This window comes from Myxine glutinosa, chromosome 4, assembly GCF_964187855.1.
Source record: "Myxine glutinosa chromosome 4, kmMyxGlut1.1, whole genome shotgun sequence".
In the NCBI taxonomy this organism is placed as follows: domain Eukaryota; kingdom Metazoa; phylum Chordata; class Myxini; order Myxiniformes; family Myxinidae; genus Myxine; species Myxine glutinosa.
Window position 1 is genome coordinate 78,216,758 of NC_136264.1, and position 20,250 is coordinate 78,237,007.

The 20,250-nt window shown below is 35.9% G+C and overlaps 1 protein-coding gene and 1 pseudogene across 1 annotated transcript; both read right to left on the reverse strand.

The window, feature by feature from the left end:
• LOC137424868 (uncharacterized) overlaps nt 1–20,250 on the reverse strand; it is a 114,386-nt pseudogene that overhangs the window by 41,548 nt on the left and 52,588 nt on the right.
• LOC137426172 (histone H4) lies at nt 2,729–3,164 on the reverse strand. Its single transcript, XM_068114861.1, has one exon. The coding sequence runs from the start codon at nt 3,162–3,164 to the stop codon at nt 2,853–2,855; it is 312 nt and encodes a 103-aa protein (XP_067970962.1). The 3' UTR covers nt 2,729–2,852.

The following is a 20,250-nucleotide window of genomic DNA, read 5'->3' on the forward strand; positions in this document are numbered from 1 at the left end:
CTCACTCTCCCTCTTCCTGGCATTCCTGAATTTTTGCCTGTAGGCTTCCGGAACCAACTCATAGGCTTTGAGGATGTGCTTCTTCAGTACCTCATAATCTGCACATTGGTCCATTGGTAGCGCCGAATAAATTTCCTGAGCTTTCCCCACCAGCACACTTTGCACGAGTATGGTCCAGGTCTCCTCCGGCCAGTTTAATTGTCGAGCCACTTTCTCAAAGTGTGGAAAAAATTTCGCGACTTCCTTTTCACTGAACGGTGGAACCAGCCTCACATGTCTGCCCACATCCCAGGTTTTCTGGTTAGGTGTCGACCCCGTCAGCAAGGGTGGTGCCTCTCCCCGTTCTCTCATTAACTCCAGCTCCTTGAATTTGATTTCTTGCTGAAGCTCCATGTCACGTTCCTTTAATTCCCTTTCCGCTTTTCTCTCCTCTGCTTCGAGGTCCCTTGCAGCTCTCCTCTCCTCTGCTTTTCTCCCTTCTAACCTTTCCTGGAGTTCTCTTTCCACTCTCCTTTCCTCTGCTTGTTTCTCTTCTCTCCTCGCTTCTGCTTTCCTTTCCTCTTCTTTTAACCTTTCCTGGAGTTCTCGTTCCCCTCTCCTTTCCTCTGCTTGTTTCTCTTCTCTCCTCTCTTCTGCTTTCCTTTCTTCTTCTGCTCTTTCCTTTTCTGCTTTCCTTTCTTCTTCTGCTAACCTTTCCTGGAGTTCTCGTTCCACTCTCCTTTCCTCTGCTTGTTTCTCTTCTCTCCTCTCTTCTGCTTTCCTTTCTTCTTCTGCTCTTTCCTTTTCTGCTTTCCTTTCTTCTTCTGCTCTTTCCTTTTCTGCTTTCCTTTCTTCTTCTGCTCTTTCCTTTTCTGCTTTCCTTTCTTCTTCTTTGATCCGTTCCTGGCTCCGTAATTGCAACTCCAGTTTCCGGAGCTCAACGTCTTCTGGTTCTTCGGGTAGCCACTCCCAGGCTAACTCGTCCCATGTTCCTAATCCCACCATAGATTGTATCACCGTGGCCTGCAACTCTGCCTTCCTCAAATTAGTTCGGACCTCCAAGTTAAAATGTTTGGCCAATTTCAAGAGGTCCGACTTTAGTAACGCTCGGAACTGTGCCTCACTCGGTGTTACCGCAAAGTTCTGTGCCACAAACGCCATGGTGACTATCGTTAACACCTGTTAACCTTCACCCAAGACTTTACCCCAATTTCCCCAAAAATTTTCCATTTAATACTTAATTAATAAATTTTAATTAATAAAAATATTATTTTATTATTTTATACAATTTTAGATCCCGGACGAGCCCCCAATTCTGTTACGTGGTCCCCTCGGTGAATACCTGGTCTCGGTGACCCCCGGACCGTGAGAGGAACTTCGCCAGAAGGTTGTATTATATATGCGCTTTCGCCACGCAATCCATATGAATTCCACCCAAGAGAAAACTGATGTTCAAGGATATATTTCAATGGTAATGACACCATACAATTTCAATGATACAACCACGGAGATTTTCCCCGAGCAATCAATAGCAAACAACCCTCAACAATTCCCAATCCACAATCAATCCCCTATATGATTAAGATGGCCATCTTATATATGTGTGTTCACTTCGGTACTCACGACCCCCTTTTGGTCTCTGCTCCTCACAATGTCTCTGGGCCCCTCCTGACCAAGATACTGGTCGGCGTCGCCGCACTCGGGCGGTTGAACGAACCCCGGGTGGACGTTTTTCCACCGGGCAGGTATCGTACCAGGCACCGTGGCTGCAGCCCCTCGTGGCCACGCGAAGCGGGTACCGTAGAGCAAGCCAAAAGCCCCACGCCGCTTGCAAGGCGCGTTAGGCCCCAAGGTGCGACCCGCACGCGTCTGTTTCGACGGTGCCGCGAACGGTGCCAGACGCGGGGTCGATGCACGGCCCCAAGTCAACTTGATGTCTCCACCGGGCAGGTACACGTCCCGGTAATTCCTCTCGCCAGACGGGCTTCGGAACGCCGCTTTTCCACGCAGCGCAAGGTCGATCCGACCTTTGGTCGGAGCGGGGCGAGGAAGAATAATACTCGTCCCTTTTCTTCCTCGTGTCTTTTCTTCTTCCGTTTCCGGTCACTTCCGTTTCCGGACACTTTTTCAGAAGGGCTCCTGACCCTCAAACCACAACAACCCTTAATCAATTCCAGACACTTTTTCAGAAGGGCTCCTGACCCTCCAACCACAACAACCCTTAATCTAATACGCATGGATAAGCAAAGACCCGAATGGTAATTCACATACATTCACATAAATATGTAACAATACGAAGAGATAAAAGGATGGCATTGACTTCGAGACGGTGCGTGATATTTTCAAAAGTATATCGTAGCGTTGTCATTTAAGTAGATTGCAATAAATACGTTGTTCATATACGCACTCTTCATTCTCATCTTTCTTCCTAACTCTTACTCGGACAAGCAAATCCCCTATGCCATCCATAATGGTACACTCTATCCATACACCACATCCTCTCTTCCGTGGATGTTCCACGGGTTTCGGCGAGTATTAAAGTACAGCTCAAGTAATGTTGGTAATTGTGGATGGTCGAGGACAATGATGAAAATTAACATTTGTTACACATAATCTGCCCCTCGGTTATCGACACAACCTTAACAAAACCAGTTCCCACCGCAACCTTTCCATTTTATTTTTAACCACGTGTATTATTTGACCCCTTCAGCTTCATCTCATGAAAACCAAAGCGAAATAAACCCCACTGTCTGCATTGCATTTTTGTTACCAAACAATACATAGTTATTGGCGTGACGCCTGAAGCTCTTTCATGAACGAGGTGGTGGCTCTGAAAAGAGCCGTTTTGTTGTTGAACACCACCCCCAAAATGTTTAACCACCGAAACCGTAGAGTGTGCGGCCCTGGCGCTTCAAAGCGTACACCACATCCATGGCAGTAACGGTCTTTCGCTTGGCGTGCTCCGTGTAGGTAACAGCATCGCGGATAACATTTTCCAGGAACACCTTGAGAACTCCACGGGTTTCCTCGTAGATGAGACCCGAGATGCGCTTTACCCCACCACGACGAGCAAGGCGACGAATAGCAGGCTTTGTGATTCCCTGGATGTTATCACGCAGTACCTTGCGATGACGTTTCGCACCTCCTTTGCCGAGACCCTTTCCACCTTTACCACGTCCAGACATGACACCACCGTTTGATTCTCAACCCAAATGAGCAAAACCACGAACGTTCGCGTCTCGATTTGGATGGTGGTTGAACTGATGCTTTATATTGGTGGAGAGCTCGATGTGACTATTTGTTCTTTAACCTTTGCACTTTGCCTCATACATTTCTTTCTCGAAGTGAAACCGTGCTTCCTTGATGATTTCTACCACGTCCGCGCGTGTGCTCTTTTCCTTTTCACCTCTCTTGTTGCGCATGCGCACGTTCTCCTTAGGTATTGACAATGTTCAACTGCACTCGCTCTTGCGGGTCCCTTCGCTTTCTCTCAAAGAAACACAGAATCTTGTCAAATGAGGTTTAACTTCGGCAATAATATATGGCGATTTCATTCTGAACACAACTGCAGAACTTTGTCAAAATTTACAACAAACGCAAACGACCCCGAAGTTATAAATACGCTTCAAAGGTCTCAAGTAATCGTAGGATCGATATTTTCACGACAGTTTGGATTTAAAGAAAACTAAAACGGCCCTTTTTGGCGGACATTAACCTCGATGAACCACCGTCCATTATCAATGTCATTTCATTAAGGTTGAAACACAATAAATTATCGTGACGTTCAACCAGTAAACAGCAGAACCTTTCGCTATTATTACGAAGCTTTACTTTAACCGTTAAAGTAAAGCTTAAATTAACGCGTCGAAGATATTTGAAGATGCTGCATGGAAGCCCTTGCACCTCTCTTGGACGACAGGGGATTAATTGAACCAGTCAGGTCAATGTAAATGAGATATCACAACAGGTTCGTTTACAAAACCTGGATGGAAACAGAACATCACACGGAGCACGACACAAGAATCGGGTCGACGATTTTATTCGCGTTTGGATTTTTAAAAAAACTTTCCAACCATTGCTTACACCTGTGTGCTGTTGGTAAGTGCTAACCAAGTATCTTCACATTTGTGATGGTCCATACTAAGATGACCTTGACACGAACCTCCAAAAAGGAGTTTTTTCATGTTTGTTTCATTGCCTTGCAAAGGTGGCTGCAGACAGGTGCACATTTCACCATTAACTCTGTGAGGTTTATGTCTGGTCAAAGAAGATATTTTAGTCGTGAAAATCTTATTCTGAGCACAGAAACCCCTTGGGTGAAGCCCGAGAACGTGTTCGAGTAAGTAATGTTCTGTCCAAGCAGATCGTTCACCTGCCGTGTCGGGCCGTGGAATGCGGCGAAAGGTCCAGATATTTGAAAAGATGCTTATCTCCGTTTGCCGGGATAGTAGTGTATATATGTTGCTTCTGGGACACTCTCATTTTCCCATTGACTTACATGTTAATTTTTCCCCTCCCTCATTGCCCCTAAACACCTCTATTTCTCTCACCCTGTTCTTTACGAACCTTCTAACCTTTTGACATGTTATCCTTATTCATTAGACCACTTAAACAATGGTCCTTCTGTGTGAACCTGTGATCCTTCTGACCTTATGGACCTTTTAACCTTTTACTCTTAATATCATCTGGTGAATCATCTTTGACCCACTCAAACAACGACCCTACAAATATTTGTTTATGTGTGGGAAATAATTTAATTCTCCTACAACTCTCCTCACCGTCTAATACATTAACAAAAAATATGTTTGAGTTTGGTTCTTTATTAAGATATTTTAACTGAGCTAAGATAAAATGGTAAACCTCCCTCAATGTTCTTGTTTGAGCGCCTCCAGTGCCACACACTTTTTGGTAGGCTCTGCCCACCTTTTGTTAAGCTCCGTCCACTTTTTGGTAAACCCCGCCCACTTTTGGTAAGCCACGCCCACCTTTTACTAAGCCCCGCCCACTTTTTGTTAGGCCACGCCCACTTTTTGCTATGTCCCGCCCACTTTTGCTACGCTCCGCCCACTTTTTGCTATGCCCCGCCCACTTTTGCTACGCTCCGCCCACTTTTGCTAAGTCCCACCCACTTTATAAACTCTTCAGCATTGTATCATTTCCAGGTAATACATTACATCATTTTCAGGGAATTTCCATCACATCATTTCCAGTTAAGACACGCCCAGGGAATTTCCACAGGAAATGACACACACCCAGCCCTTCTTATAAAAGGCACCGACCACACAGGCTTTTTCAAACACGCTTTCTGCTTCACTTGAGAATGGACTCCTATGCCGAAATGGAATGGGATAACTTTGCTATTCCTTGGAGTCCTACTACCTGTGTAGAACTCAACCTTCAGATTGATGAACTGGACTCGAACCTCTTATCAATGGAGGTAAGTTTGTTTATTTATTTATTTATTTATTTAATTTTTTTTTTTTTTTTTTTTTTTTAGATGAGACTCATGTAAGAGTTAACAAAGTTTATTTTAATATTCATAGAGCTTGATTTATACAAATAAAAATATTGTATTAAATTAATACATTGTTATTTTCTTTCACAGGAAATTGTATCTGAGATACGAAATGAAAATTCTGCTTTTAACACAACTTGGGATGAAGTTATTTTTTTGTTTGAAGACATTTTGAACAACCAAGACCCCCAGAACGAGTTCTACCTTGATGACCCAGCCAAAGAGTTATACCTTGGAGATCCACAAAATCCTGAAAAAGAGTTTTACCATGATGATACTTGTTGTGAGTTATCAAAACAAAACCCACTGAACAAGTTCTACCTTGATGAGCCAGAATACAAGTCATACATTGGAGACCCACAAATTTCTGAAAATTGGGAAAGGGGAGTTCTCCCTGATGGTCCGCAGTTATACTATGTGAGACACATCATAGAAACCCTAAAAAATTGTGAAATGGGAATTCTCCCTGATGGTCCGCAGTTATACTATGTGAGACACATCATAGAAACCCTAAAAAATTGGGCAAGGAGAGTTCTCCCTGATGGTCCGCAGTTATACTATGTGAGACACATCATAGAAACCCTAAAAAATTGGGAAACGGGAATTCTCCCTGATGGTCCGCAGTTATACTATGTGAGACACATCATAGAAACCCTAAAAAATTGGGCAAGGAGAGTTCTCCCTGATGGTCCGCAGTTATACTATGTGAGACACATCATAGAAACCCTAAAAAATTGGGAAAGGGAAGTTTTCCCTGATGGTCCGCAGTTATACTATGTGAGACTTATCACGGAAACCCCAAATATTTCTGAAAATTGTGGTTCTACCTTGGGGACTTGGAAAGATGGTTATATTTTTGGAGACTCGGAATGGGGGTTTTGTTTTGATGACTCGGAATGTGATACCTATCTTGGAGGCTCAACAGGAATGTGGTTATACCTTGGGAACTTGGAAAGTTGGTTTTATTTTGGAGACTCTACCTGTGGGGTCCATCTTGGAGACTCTTTGGATTCTAAAGCAATGAACAATGTTCTTTGTTTAATGACGCTTGATTTAAGCAATATCAAGAAAGTTCGAGGAAGAAAATGCTGGAAAATTCTTTCTTCCCATTTCTACTTCTTCAAACTTGAAAGCCTTGAAAGACAGAATTGGAAGAAGAGGAAAAAAAAAAAATGAAATACATATTTTTTTAAAAGAAGAAAAAAAAGATTATGTTAGGGTTTGGGTGGGATTTTGAATGTGAGGGTTAGGGATGGGGTTGGGTTAGGGATGGGGTTGGGTTAGGGTTGGGATTTTGAATGTGAGGGTTGGGGTTGGGTTAGGGATGGGATTGGGTTAGGGTTGGGATTTTGAATGTGAGGGTTAGGGATGGGTTGGGGTTGGGTTAGGGATGGGGTTGGGTTAGGGTTGGGATTTTGAATGTGAGGGTTAGGGATGGGGTTGGGTTAGGGATGGGGTTGGGTTAGGGATGGGGTTGGGTTAGGGATGGGGTTGGGTTAGGGATTGGGTTGGGTTAGGGATGGGGTTGGGTTAGGAATGGGTTGGGTTAGGGATGGGGTTGGGTTAGGGATGGGTTTGGGTTAGGGATGGGTTTGGGTTAGGGATGGGTTTGGGTTAGGGATGGGGTTGGGTTAGGGTTTGTATATTATTATGACTCACTCACACATACACAAAAGTTAAGCCCCAACTGGAAAGTTGAGGGATTCTGTGTTTGGGGTTCACAGATTTAAAAACGTATCCCCATTATACACACACAAAAGTTAAGCCCCAACTGAAAAGTTGTGGGATTCTGTGTTTGGGGTTCACAGATTTAAAAACGTATCCCCATTATACACACTCAAAAGTTAAGCCCCAACTGAAAAGTTGTGGGATTCTGTGTTTGGGGTTCACAGATTTAAAAACGTATCCCCATTATACACACACAAAAGTCAAGCCCCAACTGAAAAGTTGTGGGATTCTGTGTTTGGGGTTCACAGATTTAAAAACGTATCCCCATTATACACACACAAAAGTTAAGCCCCAACTAAAAAGTTGTGGGATTCTGTGTTTGGGGTTCACAGATTTAAAAACGTATCCCCATTACATTTTATTTATTTATTTATTATTTTCAAGGGTATTAACTGCTTACTTGTGTTTTTTGTAATTCTTGTGAGTAAAATGAACCCAAGATTTCTTCTCCATTTAAATCATATAATTTGTAGGTCCAAGGGACTGTATCCATTACATCAACGATTTTAAATAATTCATTAGTCCATCTCTTTGTATAACCTTTCTCAAAATGGCTTTTCCATTTGTATATTCTTACAATATCACCAACTTTAAACTTGGGCTTTCTCAAATTAATCTCCTTTTCATATTCTAATTTTGTAAATGTTTCTGATGGTTTTGATTTTGTTGATGAATGAACTGTATTATTGTAATTATCTACAATATCCTGAATTAAATACACCCATTTTTGAGAACTGAGTTGTGTGAATTTTTTATATAATTTCTCTTTTAAAGTACGATTAAAACGCTCAATAACAACTGCCTTTCCTTCATTAAAGGTGCTGTATAATTTAATACCCTTCCCCTTAAGAAATTTCATGAATATTTTGTTATAGAACTCTGTTCCCTCATCAGTCCATAACTTCTTTGGTTTCCTTTTATCCCGATCAAATATTCGCTTAAAGGCTAACATTAAAGTATCACCCCTTTTATTTTTTAAAGGGACAACCCAGGCAAATCTACTCCTCAAATCAATAACGGTTAAAGCATACCTGTATCCCCTGTCATTATTCAATTCAATTAAATCAGCGGACCATATGTGGTCGGTGTATTTAGAATAAACCTTCCTTCTTTTAAACTTTGTGATTATAGGTTTGTGTAATTCTTCAGCCAAAAGCTCCTCAGTCTTGATGACATCATTAGAGCCTAATAGTTTTTTGAGGAATAACCAAGACCAAGTTTCAATTTAGCATTTATCAAATTTCTCACAATAAACCTATCAACTTTCTCTCTCAACGTTGGATTTTGTATCAAAGACAAATTATACAACATTTCGCTGTCGGCTTTATGTTTTTCAGTCAACGTAGTGGTATCCCCATAAGCAATATCATGCTTCATACACACTTCATCAACCCTATTTGTAGGTTTAGACCAAGGTTTAGGATTGTTAGCCTCATCTAATCTTTTATCCAAGTTTGTTCCTGGACCACAGAAAGAATACCCTGGAAGGTGTAATTCCCCTGGAATTCCAGTTGTTGTAAATTTACTTCCTGACAGAAACTTTTGTATGTCTCCTCCTCTTTTAGGAGAGATGAATTGGCACTTTTTAGAGCCACACACTTGACATATTCCTTTTTGACAAACTCTATTATTTTTAGCTTTAACATAAGAGATATTTTTAGATTTAGTTTTCTTTTTACATTTGAGACAATAACTCATATTTATTTATCAGAAAAATTCCGACAGAGTATCAAAACCTTTTTGGTTTTCAACATATACATTTCAATCTTGATTTTTAAAACATAAAGAATCCTAAGGAATGCCTTCACTCTCTCCTCCATTTATTTACAAATAAAACTAACTAAAGTCAATTACACCGACATCATCAACCACATAATCTTTTCCTTCTTCTTCTTCTTTATCCCCACTTTCTCATTTAAATCTCCTCCCTGAAACTGAAGACATTGACGTCGTTATTCTTGAAAATAATATTTTCATTAGACTTCTCATTTCTTTATTTTCCTCCTCAGTGCGTTGAGTTTGATTTATTTGCTGTAATACCTTCAATCTTTTATTAATCTCACTGATTTCCATCTTTTTATATTTTTCCTCCCTCTCTCTTTGCTCCCTCTCCTCCTTCTCTCTTTTCTCCCTTTCCTCCTTCTCTCTTTTCTCCCTTTCCTCCCTCTCCTCCTCCTTTTTCTCCCTTTCCTCCTTCTCCTTTTTCTCTCTTTTCTCCCTTTCCTCCCTCTCCTCCTCCTTTTTCTCCCTTTCCTCCTTCTCCTTTTTCTCTCTTTCCTCCTTCTCTTCTTTAACTCCTTCCTCATTTATCTTAGCAATTTTTGATATCAATATTTTCACAGCATTCATTCTTTCTTTATTTTCCTCTTCGGTGAGTTGAGATTGATCTTCTTGCTGTAATACATCCACTCTTTTTTGAATCGCTCTGATTTCCATCTCCCTCTCCCCCCTCTCTCTTTGTTCCCTCTCCTCCTTCTCTCTTTTCTCTCTTTTCTCCTTCTCTTCTTCAACTCCTTCCTCATCCCTTGCTACCCTTGAGTTTAAACCCCAAAGAATATTATACATATACTCATCTGGATTTTGAGATATTCTTGTATCTATAATTATTTTTCTCATAATAGGATACCAATAAGATTTGTTGACGATTTCTAAAAGAGTTTTATATTTCATAACTTTGAGAAGTTCATTTTTATTTAATATTTTAAACAAGTCTCTATTTGTGGGTTTAACAATATCAGTATAAGGCCAGTTTTTTATGACAAAATTCCCATGTATATGCTCCAAATCATAAGGTATGTAATACCGAGCACCCTTTTCTTGTAGGTATCCTTGAATACAAAAATTATAATTCTCTTGTAGTCTTCTTCCTGCCATTTATGTATCAGAAATATATGTGAGATTAATATTATGACAGGTAATACCACCCCATCTTCCCACTACCAAATCGGTTTGTATTCCTCGGCTTTCTATCCTTATCTCATTACCTTCCTTCTTTGTCATGCGAACCATCGCTATACTATCATATATTTTTATTTTCTTAAAATCACGTATTTGTTGTTTACTAATTGTACTTCCACATAAATCCTTATCTTCACCAAGTGGATAATATTCTTCTTTACGAGACTGATTTAAATCATGTAGGTCTTCTATGTTTATTGAAAAAGACCAATTATACCCTAAATCAGGCATATCATACCCCCATTTATTAATTCGCATATTAACTAAATGTCCTTCTTTATAAAATTTAATTGTAAGCAGGTAGTTAAATTCAATGAGGAAAGGTGTATGGTCAGTATAACCAGGTGTTGTGGTTGTAAATTTTACTTGTTTCACAAAACGTGCTGTTTTCTTTAAAGATATATATTGTGATAAATCACTGAATCTAATCAAGTCATTCGCATCTGTAGGGTTTGGATAATTGATTAATTTATAAGTATTCTTCATATTAATATTTTTACTTACACTATATTTTTGTCGTTCAGCCTGTGCCTTTGTATAATAATTTGATAAATCAATATCCTGAGAGGATTTTCCAAAGATAGAACCATCTTTTCCAACATAGGTCATTTATATTAGATAAAAAATGATATCATAAAAATTTTCATTATTGTTGAGTTGAAATAATACATATAAACATAATTGGCCACAACATTTAGAATTAATTTCTTGAACTTGGAATGTTTGATAAACACCATTCTGTAAGAATTGTATTACTTCAACATGTGGTGGCATACCATAACTATCAAAATAATATTTATCCTGACTATTATGAATACAAACCCAATGAGAACCATTCTGTGTGTCTAAATTCATAATAATATTCTTTGTATTCTTATTTATATGTATTAATTCATCTCTCATACAAATAACCACATTATCAATTTTTAGTGTTTTACAATACTTAGCTAGTTCTATATTTGACGTTGTATTCTTTCCAAATTGTTTAAACCATTTATCCATTTATTTATGAGAAAGATACAATCCATTACCCCGTTTAGTTAGTTTAACACCCGCTTGAGCGATAGAGGAAAGCATATCTCCAACCAACAATCTAGCTTTATCAGGTAGACTTTCAAGTTTTTGAGCAAAATCTACAATTACACCACTTCCACTAATTTGTTTCTCCAACTCCTTGTTATGTCTTTCCAATTCTTTTTGAGCTTTTAGTTGTGCCTTCCTTTCGTTAGCAGTTTTTACCGCTGCTGAAATACCACCAGTCAATGCTCCCGCCGCACTTAAACCAGCAAATAAAGGAATTAGAAACGGGAGAAATCCTCCTCTTGACTCATCTATTGAATATTTCTTTAACATAGGTTTCGTCATTTTAATTTTAAGTGATCCAACATCATTTAGTGTTTTTACTTGTGTGTGTGTGAGTAAAACATCAATTCTTACAGCTCCTTTTCTTTGAATTGTATTAACATTAATAATACAAGGCTTTTGATTTTGAATACAAGATGTTAATTTATTAAGATTGATTTGATTAACATATACCCCAACCATTTATTTATGAGAAAAAACCTATGTGATATTAATCATAACACCATTATCTGTATTAATCTGTAATTCTGTTTCCTCCAAAAGCAAACAATATGCATTAACCTCTTCACTCTCCCCTCTTTCAATGTATAGAGAAGTATCCACTCGATTAGACTTTATAGTTTCCTTTTGAGAACTCAGGTCAATTGCGTAGATTGTATATAAACCTTTAAATGCAACCATATCCAAAATAGGATCATTATTACCATTACTTTCACACACTTTTTGGTAGGACTTGTAGGCTTCCGCATAATCATTTTTTTCCCAATCAATTTCCAATCTATCTCGCGGATAAAATGTGCCATCAAGAGAAACCCGAAGTTGTTTCACCTTAGCATTATCACTCAGCGCATTATTCTTATTAGTACCCTCCTCTCCATCTGGTTTTTTAAAAATGAGCCATAGGTATCGTGGCTTTCCTTCAAGAACACCCAAATTCCAAGTGTAGGTAGTGTGTTCCAGTTTAACGTGTTGACATCTTCTTTTAAGGTATGATACATTTAGCGGTTTCTTTGAGTTAAGTCTTCTATTTAACATCTCCTCCGTTTTAAGATTAGGAGTATATTCATTGATATACCAACACAAATCATTAATAACAAATTTATTATTGTCGCCAAAAGCATTTTCAGCCCCAAAAAGCAATCTATTTACATTATCATTCCTTTGTAGTTGAAATCTAATTTTAAGACCATACAAAACTTTATCATAATCACAAAATCCAAATATACCTTTAAGAGGTACTGCTACGGTAAAACTATTCTCAGCTTTTGCGTCATCATTATACATTGACTTCCTTTGACTATAACCAGGGTCTGTGTTTGTTCCCGTTGACATATCAGGAATAAAGCCTTCAACAGCTCCCTTACCCATTCTATCACCAAACGAATATAGTGTAAATTTCATCATTTCAGATGTAGCAGAGACATAATCAACCGCTTCAACCTCTTGTGTTCCAATATACAGGCGAACACTGTCAAACATTTTCCAGAAGAAATCATTTACGAGTGTAGCATTAGTATTATTCGCAGCCTTAGTGAATTTAAATTTACACAGCAAGAAACTATCAGCTATATTCAAGTAAGTTTGTTGATTATTTATTTCAAAACTTTTTGTTCCGTTTGAATTCCAGTCGGTTCCTGTAATAGCATTTACCTTAAAATAGTCTTCCTTTTTAGTAGAGTTTGAAATGATAATCGTATCATCCAAATCATAGATACTATCAATCGCTTCCATACTTGTATTTATATAGTATTAAAATTGTTGAAACCCTGACCCAAGTATTTTAATGATTTTTTGTCGTTCTTGTGAAGATAGTTGAGTTTTACCTTTTTTAATTTCTTTGATTGCTTGTAATTTATGGGACTCCTTTTGAGCATCTTTTATACTCTTTACAACACCTGCTACATTTCCCATGAGAGAAGCAGTTGAACCAATTAGGTCTTTATGTTTAAGAATGGTTGAACCAATACCCATTAGAGTATCAATTATCCCATCTCCTTTATTTCGAAATTGATGACCCACACCCCGTTGTCTCTTAGGTTTATAGTATCCTTTACCCACATACCTTGTATAGTCTGGTGAAAGGAACATGCCCTCCCCTGTAATTATTTTATATTTTCCCAACTCGTGTTTTCTTACAATAACCATTATTTATTTATTGAAAAACTTCACGTAGGTGAATTCTGATGGATATAATTTCATCATTAAAGGATATCATACGATTATCTTGGTCGGTTATCCTAAAATTTACTCTGTATATGGTTTTTCCTGACACAGGTAAATAGACAAGATTTTTTGGTTCCATATTAAATTTATAACCAATCGGGGTTGAGTATGCACTGAATGAAAATATTGTATTTGTTCTTATTCCATCGTTATAAGCACCATCAATCAAATCACAATGAATTAATACTGAATTTATACCGGAGGATATTTGGATAACATTATCACTGTAAAACGTCCCGTTATTTTCAATCTTTTTTGAAGAGAAACCCAATAGCTCTCTAAACGAATTTTCAATCGTGAAATCAACTTTATAATTATTTTTAAGTTTAATAGTTGATTTTGAAGTGTGTTTTTGAATATCTATTACAATATTTTTTGGTTCATCACCTTTTTCTTTCATAAGGCGAGAGACTTCTGAAGATATTTGAGAAATCTCGTAAGCTCCAGGTGAAACGGTTATAGTTTTATATCCACTTCCTGGATTATAACTAAACTTGTTGTTTTTCTCTGTGATATTAAACAAGGTATTATAAGTTTCCATTGACAATAAAGATGCCTCATATGAGGTAAGGGGGTCAAGTTGTAGTGGGTAAGGGAATGAAGCTGTGTAATCGCTCGTTGTGAAATTAAAACTAAGAATTGTGCTTCTCATCTTATTTAATATCTAATAAAATATCTTTGTATTGACATTTATTAATTATTTTCATATTCATCAACTGATCTAAAATGGCTGAGGATTCATTAAAACAATTGTTGTTTCCAGCCTTCTTACTACCTAACAACAATAATAGCCTATTAACTAATTGTGATGGGTCATTTGGAAGAAAACTAACACCCGAACCAAGCTTACTTAAAGCATCAATAATATGTTTCTCCTTCTCATTCTTCTTACTTTTACCAGCAACAGAAACTCCATAATCAAGTGCATTTAACAACTCAATATATACCCTATCTTCCTCTCTTTCCATATCAAGTGGTTCCTCAAAATATTTTGAACCGCTGAATCCGGGGTTTGTTAGAAGAAACATTAATCTTGGAGTTAATTTAACATTTGGTTGAGTAGAACTCAAGAACATCAATTCATCATTAAATATCAATACCTTTTCTTCCACAAGATGAAACACTGCTGGTTCTTCTGTTGGAATGAGACCTGCTCTGGTTTTTGAACCCGCCGAATATTCATTGTTTTGAAGAGCTTCCACAACATAATTAGGGGGTTGATTTACCTGCTCAAGTTTCCGAAATAATCCCTCGTCATCATATTCTAATTCACCAAGTTCTTGTTTTGTTATCTGACTAAAATCTTTGAGCATTTGAAGTTTTTTCGGAGTAAATTCTACCGTGGGAACTGTAGGTGATTGTTGAGTTTTCAAAAGTGGTTTAAAGAATTTCTCTTGTTTTCTTTCAAAGGCTTCTTCACCAGTTAGTTTCTGTCTCCGTTTCTTCTTTATCTCTTCCTGTTGTTTAACAACTTTTGAAACTAATTGTTGATGTTCCTTAAACTTTCTTTCTCTTTCTTCGGTATTCATTTTCTGTATTTATTTATTGAAAAATATCATTTAATGAATTGTAAAGGTCAATGGGAAAATTTTCCTTTTCTTCATCATTATAGTAAATGTGTTGAAATAAATCTTTTTCTTTAAATATTTCATCAAATTCTTTATTGGTATTAATACGAGTTGTTATTTCTTCTTCACTAATACTTGTATCTCTGCTTTTCATACGTTTGCGTTGAATCTCCTCATCGATATCAAAACCGAATGATAAAATCTTAACTCCATCACCACACAATTGTTTAATAATTTGTCTCATTCCTTCAGGATTAGTTTCTAAAATCCCAAGACCATTAGATTTTACTTTATTTAACTCACTCTTACAATGTGAATATTTTGTAGAACCAAGAGAGACCTCCTCAAATATTTGACCTTCGTTCCTCAATCGCATATGTTCCTCCATTGAAATGTAGTAATAATCTTTCCCTTCTACTTCTCCTGGTCGCTTTGCTCTGGTTGTAGTACTCACAAAACGAATCATAGGGTGTTTTTTAAAAAAACTTACAATCTTTTCATTTTTACTATTCAAGAGTTTAGATTTATGAAAGTTCTTTCCAGAAGCAGATTTACCCACAAGGTTAATAATAATTGTTGTCATTTATATATGTAATTATGTTTAAAATAAAAATACATCCTTTAATATCTCATCTTGTTTCACAACAATATATTTATATTTTCCAATCGTGTGTTTCATATAATTTTCAAATTCTTTTTTACTACATAACGTAGAGCAATTATCTCTCCAAAAATTATTTACATCTATTGAATTTAACTTAAATAAAATAAAAGTATTGGCATTGTTTCTTATTGAGCGTCGAGGGAGTTGAAAATATGACTGACTAAGATAAATACAATTACAAGAAGAATGTCTCCCTCTTGTATAGTAGCTGTCCATTACTGTTTGGTTTCTCTCATTAACACAATCATCAAAGATGACGAGGTTCTTTTTTGATTTATCTAAATCTTGAGGTGAAGGTATATCATCCGTATTATCACTGAGAATACAAGTTATGGGTTTTGGTTTCGATTTTGATTTCTGTGTATCACAAAATAATTGTATTATATCTTCAATATTATAATCATTTAGTTTGTTTTGAAGTTTAAATAAACCGATAATGTCTTCCTTTTTAAGACCTGCATTAAAACCCTGTGAGAGTAGTTGATACTCGGGTTGAAAACTAGACTTTGTAAAAATTATTAAATTATCATAATCTAAAAAATTAGGACCAAGGAGCATCTTTAAAAGTAAACAGGTTTTTCCACATCCGCTTGAACCAACTATTAGACATCTTAATGAATTTGGAATGTTTTTATGGTTATTAAATTTTATCTTATTTTCCCAAACGGGTAAAAAATCATTCATTTATATATTTGGAAAACAAGTCATCTAACTTTTTTTGAGCTATTTTAGAAACTCTATATTTTATCCTGAGTTCGGGTTTAATTTCAAAATAATTCATTATTTTATTTATATAGTATCTTGTATTAACATTTCCATTAAAATTATTTTGAATAATAAATATCATTAAACCCTTATACATTTCCTCAATACAAATAGTCTCTTCCCTTGAAAGAAATGGTGTATTATCATCACAATACTTAACATTCATCTCTCTTATTAATCTTGTAAAGTAATTCATTTTTGGTTCTAATTTAAAAGAGTTATATATTTTTTTATATTTTTTATTATCATTAATTAAAATTAAATCACAGAAAATACATTGTTTATATGAACCCTCATTATTAAGCCCTATTCTATCACAAGCCGGACAATTCTCTAATTTATCATATGGAGAGTCTGGAAATTCTAAATATCCTTCAGAACTTATCATATTTATGTGGTAAATTTTTGCTTAAACTAAACGCAAGTTTATTCATTAATAAATACAATGTTTCAAAGCACAAAAGACAAATTTCAATCAATCTCTACTTCGGTGGAAGATATAGAAAAATATGTCAAAGATGTTAAATTGAACAAAGATAAATATGGAAATTTTTGGGTAAAACCAGTTATGGAAAATAACATGAGCCCCTCTATTTCATTTAAAGGAAGAGCTCTAACTATACCTGGAAAGACATCCATTAAAGTAAATCTAACAAAAGTTTCTCCTCTACTCCTGGCAATTTATTCAAAGCTTGAAAAAGTGATTGACCACGATACTTTGAAAAAGAATGATAAGACCATTAATAATTCTAGAGGAGACATTTGTATTTTCTTTAATAATCCAAAGGGTGTAGATCTAAGTAAAATGAATGATGTTAATATTTCTGGTGAAATGTCATTTCGTTCTATGATAGTTAGAGATTATTTAAAGATAACTTTTGATATAAAAATTGTAGAGATTGAATCTGTTAATGAAAGAAAGTATATAGATATTGATGGGAATATTTTTCTTGCTAATTAAATATGAGTCAATACAGCAGTGAAGATTTTACTATTTCATTGAACTCAGACGATAGTGATGATAGTATTTCATTGAACTTGGACGATGGTGATGATAGTATTTCATTGAACACAGATGATAGTTATGATACTAATAGTTTGTGCTCAAATGATAGTTATGAGAGTAGCTTTATTGATGACTCTGAGTATGATTCTGAGTATTCATGTGATAGTTATGACTTAGATGATTCTGAGTGAAAAAGTGTTTTAGTTTAAGCACAGCGATATATATAAAACGGAGCTGTAAAGCTCAAAAGTGTTTTATTTTAAGCACAGTGATATATATAAAACACCACGTTTTCTCACGCTATAAATATGGTTTATTGTGATACTTGCGAGAAGGAAGTAAAATATTATAAACAACATATTCTCACCGCAAAACATACATACAACATTTTAAACAAACTTTCCCCTCTTCCACCTGAAACAAAACACTGTTCTACATGTAATAAAAATATCCTCAAGAAAGGCTTCAAAATACATCTTAAAACAAATCTACATTTATCAAATTTTATCACAACTAAAAACTCTGATGGAGCATTCAAAGGACATATTAAAATAAGAGTCTTTAACTTCAAACCTCCTGAACCAGAGTCTATAGTTGATGCTGTAGAAATAGTTAAACCTGCTGTTCAAACGTTGATTGAAAAAACACTAAAGGAAATGAAACCACTTAAATTTTATATGGGAGTAAAATTAGAAATGACAAAGGATGAAGGAGTTATAGATGCACCATACATGAGAACTGAGCCACACTTTATATCTTCATATCAAGATTTTAAAACATCAGGAGTCTATGATGAACTTATTAAACAAGAGCAAGATGTGGATAATTCAATCGTAGGAAGTGGATTCAATATAGGAAAAATTATTTACATAGACATTCATATTCTTAAATCAGATCCTCTAAAAGCTTCTTCTTACATTGATTTACCCAGTGTTATCAAAAATAGAAAAGCAGTTATCAATATCAAAAATAAAGACAATAAATGTTTTCTCTGGTCTATTTTAGCACACTTACATCCTCCACATTTTCATGATGAAAGAGTATCTCATTATAAAAAATATGAGAATACATTAAATACGAAACATCTAAAGTTTCCGATGACTTTAAATGATATTCCTAAATTTGAAAAGATGAATAATTTATCAGTTAATGTTTATGGTCTAACAGAAACAAACAACATTCAGGTTTTAAAGCTTTCTGACAGTTGTAAACAAACTCATATTAATCTTCTATATTTTAATTCAGACGAAAATTCACATTATACATACATCAAAGATATTACAAAATTAATAAAACCACAAGTATGTAAAAGAACAAATAAAATATATATTTGTATGCGTTGTCTTAACTTCTTCCATACACAAGAAAGATTAGATAAACATTCAAATTATTGTGGTGAACATAAATCAACGGTAATCAACATGCCTAAAAAAGACTCAAAGATCACATTCAAAGATGAAAAGAAAACAATAAAACATCCATTTGTTATATATGCTGATTTTGAAAGTATTTTAGAAAAAATTGATACTGCTTCTCCAGATCCAAAAGAATCATACACAAATAAATATCAAAAACATACTCCTTGTGGTTTTTGTTATTATATCAAATCATCCGTTGGTGATAAATATAACAAGTTAGAGATGTATAGAGGCTCAAATACCCCAGAGGAGTTTGTGAAACGACTAGAAAAAGACTGTGTTCGATTAACCAAGATAATGAGAGAAACCAATAAACCAATGTCCTTAACAAGTAAAGAAAAAAGGGAATTTATAAAAAACAATGTCTGTCATATTTGTGAGGAGAAAATTGGTAAAGGTCTAAAGGTTAGAGACCATTGTCATCTCACTGGTAAATATAGAGGTCCGGCTCATCAAAGTTGTAATATTAATTATCAACTCCCCTCTTTCATTCCTGTCTTTCTTCATAACAACGCTCATTATGATACACATCTATTTATCAAGGAACTCTCAAAGACTTCTGGAAGTATCTCAGCAATTCCAAACACGGATCAGAAATACATTTCATTCACAAAAACAATTCACACATCTCCTATTACTCATATCAGATTTCTTGATACATTTAAATTCATGGCAAGTCCATTGGCTAACTTGGTTCAAAATCTAAAAGAGTTTCCATGTCTTTCAGAGTATTTTTTAGATAAAGATTTTCTAACACAAAAGGGAATTTACCCCTATGACTATATGGACTCATTTGAGAGATTCAATGAAACACAACTTCCTTTAAAAGAAAATTTCTATAACAAATTAAATAATAGTCATATATCTGATAAAGATTATGTACACGCACAAAATGTTTGGAAAAAATATAACATTAAGAATCTTGGTGAGTATCACGATTTGTACCTCAAAACTGATGTGCTTTTGTTGGCCGATGTATTTGAAGCCTTTAGATCTGTTTGTCGCACTGGATATGGATTGGATCCTGCTCACTACTACACAGCACCTGGATTGGCCTGGAGTGCGATGTTGAAAATGACAAAACAAGCTTTGGATTTGATAACCGATGTTGATATGCTTTTGATGATTGAAAAGGCAAAAAGAGGTGGAATTTCACAAGTCTGCTCGAGTAGATACGCAAAAGCAAATAACAAATATCTTCCAAATTATGATCCAACGAAAGAGAGTTCTTACTTGATGTACTATGACGCGAACAACCTGTATGGCTGGGCAATGTCTCAGGCTCTTCCTTATGGAAAACTTAGATGGGTAAAGGAAAAAGACTACAAAAACGTTTTACAAGA

Coding starts and splice junctions, on each gene's coding strand:
- LOC137426172 (XM_068114861.1), bottom strand. CDS start 3,164: ATGTCTGGACGTGGTAAAGGTGGAAAGGGTCTCGGCAAAGGAGGTGCG.